Source organism: Quercus robur, chromosome 5 (genome assembly GCF_932294415.1).
Source record: "Quercus robur chromosome 5, dhQueRobu3.1, whole genome shotgun sequence".
Lineage (NCBI taxonomy): Eukaryota > Viridiplantae > Streptophyta > Magnoliopsida > Fagales > Fagaceae > Quercus > Quercus robur.
In genome coordinates this window covers 46,781,836-46,787,047 of record NC_065538.1, presented here as the reverse complement: position 1 = coordinate 46,787,047, position 5,212 = coordinate 46,781,836, and the positions used below count along the sequence as shown (strand labels likewise).

General features: G+C 31.4%; 1 protein-coding gene across 1 annotated transcript; it reads left to right on the top strand.

The window, feature by feature from the left end:
* The first annotated feature begins 2,742 nt into the window (after positions 1 to 2,742).
* On the top strand, positions 2,743 to 3,509 carry LOC126729090 (RING-H2 finger protein ATL40-like). Its single transcript, XM_050434818.1, has one exon. It carries the CDS (start codon positions 2,829 to 2,831, stop codon positions 3,360 to 3,362), a length of 534 nt encoding a protein of 177 aa, XP_050290775.1. The 5' UTR covers positions 2,743 to 2,828; the 3' UTR covers positions 3,363 to 3,509.
* Positions 3,510 to 5,212: the final 1,703 nt, after the last annotated feature.

Below are 5,212 nucleotides of genomic sequence, written 5' to 3'. Positions count from 1 at the left end.
TGATGTCGGTTTATTGTCAACTAAGAGCTGATGTGATCACTAAAATTTAGATATATTAACATCTCATTTATTCTTTTAATACTCTGCATGTGCCAACACCCAACAATGCAAACTATTTGCCATGTAGGCATTTTTCATAAGCTAGTTGACATCAGAGACTAACTTAATAGCTAGAAAATCATGAGAACAAAAGTGAAAGTGAACCCAAAATATAGGGACCAAAATGGTAATCTTATGTGATCTTTTAGTTTGATTCTTTTACCCGATAATTATTTCCCCTCCCACTTATTTACAGAATCCTTTAACTATGCATCTCTCTACATGTTCTCCTGTCTCTAGGCTTTCCTTCTCGTCCCTCCCTTTTTAGCCTTTATTCCAAGCTATAATCCTTTGTTATAGGATCCCATGAAAAATATTAAAAGCAGTGAATTGTTAGTAGTAAAACTCAAAAGCTGAATAGATAATTTACATTCCCCAACAAATCAAGCACCATGTTGAGATAGTGCCTACACCACTATCCACTAGATTCTCTCTCTCTCTCTCATGATTTGCTAGCTGTAATTTTGAATGAATGAATAAAAATTCTATCTTTTGTGGAGATAGGCCACCCCTCTCACCCCAGGAGGGGCTTTTGATTCATGTAATGTTAAATTCTTAGAATCTTTGATAAACATAACTTGGTAATATATATATATATATATATATATATATATATATATATATATATATATATATATTTTTTGAAGGGATAACTTGGCAATATTTTTACATCTTCTGTTTTTTTTTGGATTTTATTGTTTCTTTTCTTGGCAATACCGTAGAAGATTTTTTTTTTTTTTTTTTTCGAAATGGTTTGATCATTTTTGCTAGGCCAATTATTCCCAGTGATGTCAGGTCCATCCTATATATCCAAACAATGGCCCTTCATTGTTTCTTAAGTTCCAGCTAGGACAAACATAGTTGGCTCTATAGTACAAGCAAATAAGGCAATCACCTAAGGCCTCAAAGTAAAAAAAAGCCCCTAAATTTTAACTAATAGTCTAATAGCTTTATTTCTTTCATTGTAATACTATTAATTAGACTCAAATATTAGCTAATAAATAAAATAATCTTTTTTTATCAAATGAAAAACAAGAAAAAAAAAAGAGTGAAAAATGCACAATATTTTTCAGAACAAATTTTAAGTTGTTAGTTGTTACTAGCTGCTATTGGTGGACAAAAACAAAAATTTAAGTGGTGGGTTCAAATTAGAACCAGTATCAACTTAACACCTAGGATTTGTTGTGAAAATATTATAAATGTAAGACTTCTTAAAAAAAAAAAAAAAAAAAAAAAAAAAAAAAAAAAAAAAAAAAGAGAGAGAGAGAGAGAAATACATACAAAATTTCATAATATTTTTCACAGTTGAATTGGAAAATAACTTTTATTAGTTCTTATTTGGGTCCACAAATAACATCATTTTTTTTACTTATTACTATTAATCTGTACTATCAAATTTTTGGTATCTATAGATTTTCTCCAAAAAGATTCTACCTGGTTCATATTAATTATTAATTTTGCATCTAAGATAAAATAATATAGTTTAAGTAATATTATTATTTTTTTAAAAAAAATTGCTATAGGCCCCCAAATACTTCAAGCCACCCTTAAAGACGAAGAATAAGCTTCAATTGCTCTAAATTTTTCTAATTTCCTATTTTGGGAAGCCATTGAAGCTGCATGTTTGAGATGTTCTTATTTATGTCTTGAGGTGTACTTTATATCATTAGCAATATTTTTTTTTATTTTTTTATTTTTTGGGGTAAGAAAGAGAACCGATAAAAACAAACACAACGGAGGATGAGTCATGCAAAGCCTCTCAAAGTAGGTGCCTGCAGCATCAATATCATTAGCAAAATGTTAGTATGACTTTTCCAAATGATAATGACAAATGAAAATACTTAGAGATTACTATTTCAACTTTATCCTTAATTCCTAAAAAAAAAAAAAAAAAAAAAAAAAAACAAAAACAAAAACTTAGTATTTCAACAAATATTTTATATCATTATCATTTCATCCTTTCCTGAAGAAAATCAGACAGGGTGGAGGAAGGAGACTAGTATTTCAACTTTATCCTTAATTTGTTGATATTACCAAAGCCAAGTCAATCTACAATCTGCCCAAAACAAGGAAATCACCAAGAGGTTTCAATTTCGTACTCCCATAAAATATATTACAAACCCCATCACAGATTTTTCATCGAAATAACATGGTGAATCAAATTAAAACCCCTAGAAAAAAATCTCTTGTATAAATTCAGAATTTGAGAGTTAATTAAGAAAGGAATCACCTTTTCTAGATCAACTTAGGAGTAACCATGATTTCTGACGGCAAGCTCTTGTTTCTGTTTTCTCCCCAGTCGCTCTAGTGATACTAATCATGATTCTCCAAATCCATTTTAGGAACCAAGAAACAAGACGCCAAGCTTCCCTAGATACAAGAACAACTCAAGTTGCACTGGATGAAATACATTCCATTGAGCCAACACCAATGAGAGCTCTCGAACCATTGGTGGTGGCCTCATTACCAAAGTTCATGTACAAACAAACTGACCAGCTTGATCATGGTCATGAAGTCATAGAGTGCTCAGTTTGCTTGGGCACCATTGTGGAGGAAGCCATGGTTAAGCTTCTACCAAATTGTAAACACATGTTTCATGTGGAGTGCATTGATATGTGGCTTAATTAAGAAAGGAATCACCTTTTCTAGATCAACTTAGGAGTAACCATGATTTCTGACGGCAAGCTCTTGTTTCTGTTTTCTCCCCAGTCGCTCTAGTGATACTAATCATGATTCTCCAAATCCATTTTAGGAACCAAGAAACAAGACGCCAAGCTTCCCTAGATACAAGAACAACTCAAGTTGCACTGGATGAAATACATTCCATTGAGCCAACACCAATGAGAGCTCTCGAACCATTGGTGGTGGCCTCATTACCAAAGTTCATGTACAAACAAACTGACCAGCTTGATCATGGTCATGAAGTCATAGAGTGCTCAGTTTGCTTGGGCACCATTGTGGAGGAAGCCATGGTTAAGCTTCTACCAAATTGTAAACACATGTTTCATGTGGAGTGCATTGATATGTGGCTTAACTCAAACATAACTTGCCCAATATGCCGCACCCTGGCTGAGCCTAGGGACAAGCCAGAGGATAGTACTTTGTGCACAGTGGTTCAACCCTTAGATCCACCTATTGAAGATAGTATGCCACATGGTACAAGATTAAGCTCTTTCCAGAGGATGCTTAGTATGGAGAGATCGTCGAGGGGGATTCAGAGTCGTGGAGATGAAGGAAGCCCGGAAGATCTAGAAAGACAGTAGCAATTTCATTGAAAGTATTTATTGTTGCATTTACTTTTCTACCGTAGAATGATACACATTAAAGATTGATTGACTTTGCAATAAAAATATCTACTTCTTAAAAAATTTCACCGCAATCAGATTATGAAGTTAAGTTTCGTACCAAAATGAAATTGTCCCACTGATTTCGAAATGCAGATGCATGCTGAATTACTGTTTTTTTTTTTTTTTTTTTTTTTTTTTCATATTTATTTTTTATCAAGTTGTACATATCTAGTGATAAGTTATTTACAAAATCTCCAACTATGAATATACATATGTAGTAAGGCTGTAAACTTGCAATCGAGTCAAAAGAAGTAAAAAAGTTAAGGATTATTTCATTAATTTTACTTTGAATATAAGCTTAATCTCAATATCAAACTAGAATATGCTTTCAAGCAAGGTTTATGTTCTTGCTGATTAAGATTAAGTTTGTTTATATATGATGTAGCATAAATTTGTTTAAGTAGAATTTGTAACACACAATAGTTATTATATACAATTCTTCCACAAAATCTAATTTAAGCAACAATTCTAGACTGGAATGCAAAAGAATAGAAAAAGTTCAAAAACATCTCTGAATTTTTTATATATTTATTAATAACAACTAATAGGGTTTTATCACAAACCAGTTGAAATTAATCAAAGATAATCTTATGCAACATACCTGTGGTAAGCATGGATAGACCAATAAGATACAAGCCTTCATAAAACAATAAGCAGGACATTGTTTTGAAGAAATAAAGAGACAAATATTTCTTAGAATTGCACATGACCACTTACGACAGAATTTATGGCCAAGGTCTTTCTTGAAATTTCCACACATGTACAATTACAATTTTTCCCTGCTTTAAAAGTGAAAATGGGGGTTGTCTACAGAGTTAAAAGTGAAAACGAAGGGTTAAAAAATGGGGGTGCCTACAAAGTATTCCAAACGGGGTGAAGTTGTTAGAAGTCAAAATACGCAAAATAATAGTAAGCGTCGTTCATTGGACTCAATTCAAACTAAACAGCCAGCCAATTTGGTACTTGAAAATTCACTTCAGGTGCTAATCAGCACTAAAGGCTGAGAATTTTATATTCTTTGACACATGTCAACATTTGAGTTTCTGGAATGGAAGTTGAGATTAGGGTTGATTCAATTGTCAAAGTTAGTTAAAACTGGTCAATTCTAGCACATGCATGTATTAACTAGCATATTCTTTTTATTTTAAAAATATATTTACTTGCTAATCAAGTTTTATGGAACGTTTAAATTGGCCCCAAACCCTATACATGAAAATAGAAAAAGAAAATATTTGAGTTTGAAAATATTTCAGAGTTTTCCCTCCATATTTTCTAGTGGATTCTGGAGTACTTTATATATATATATATATATTGTTGTAATTATTTTGTGAACAACTTACTTTAATGGGTTTAGTAGCATAACGGTTTTTTATTTACTTTTTAGATTGTATTGATGATTTGTTTATGAATGTGGTTGGAAAATTTTGTTTTAATGGAGAGAATAGGCTAATGTGATTGGTGACGAAATGTTTTGTCACTAACAAGTTGAAATCTGAATATACACAGAAATTGGTGATGAAATAATTTGTCACCAGATCCATTAAAATTGGAAAATTCAAAAAAAAAAAAAAAAAACAAAAATACAATTAGTGACAAAATATTTCGTAACCAAATCCATTGAAATTGGCAATTTAAAAAAACCAAAATACAATTAGTGAAGAAATATTTCATCACCGAATATGGTAAAAAAAAAATTACAATTAAAAATAATTGGTTACGAATTTATTTTGTCTCTAAACATAATGTTTAGTGAGAAAAAAATTCAG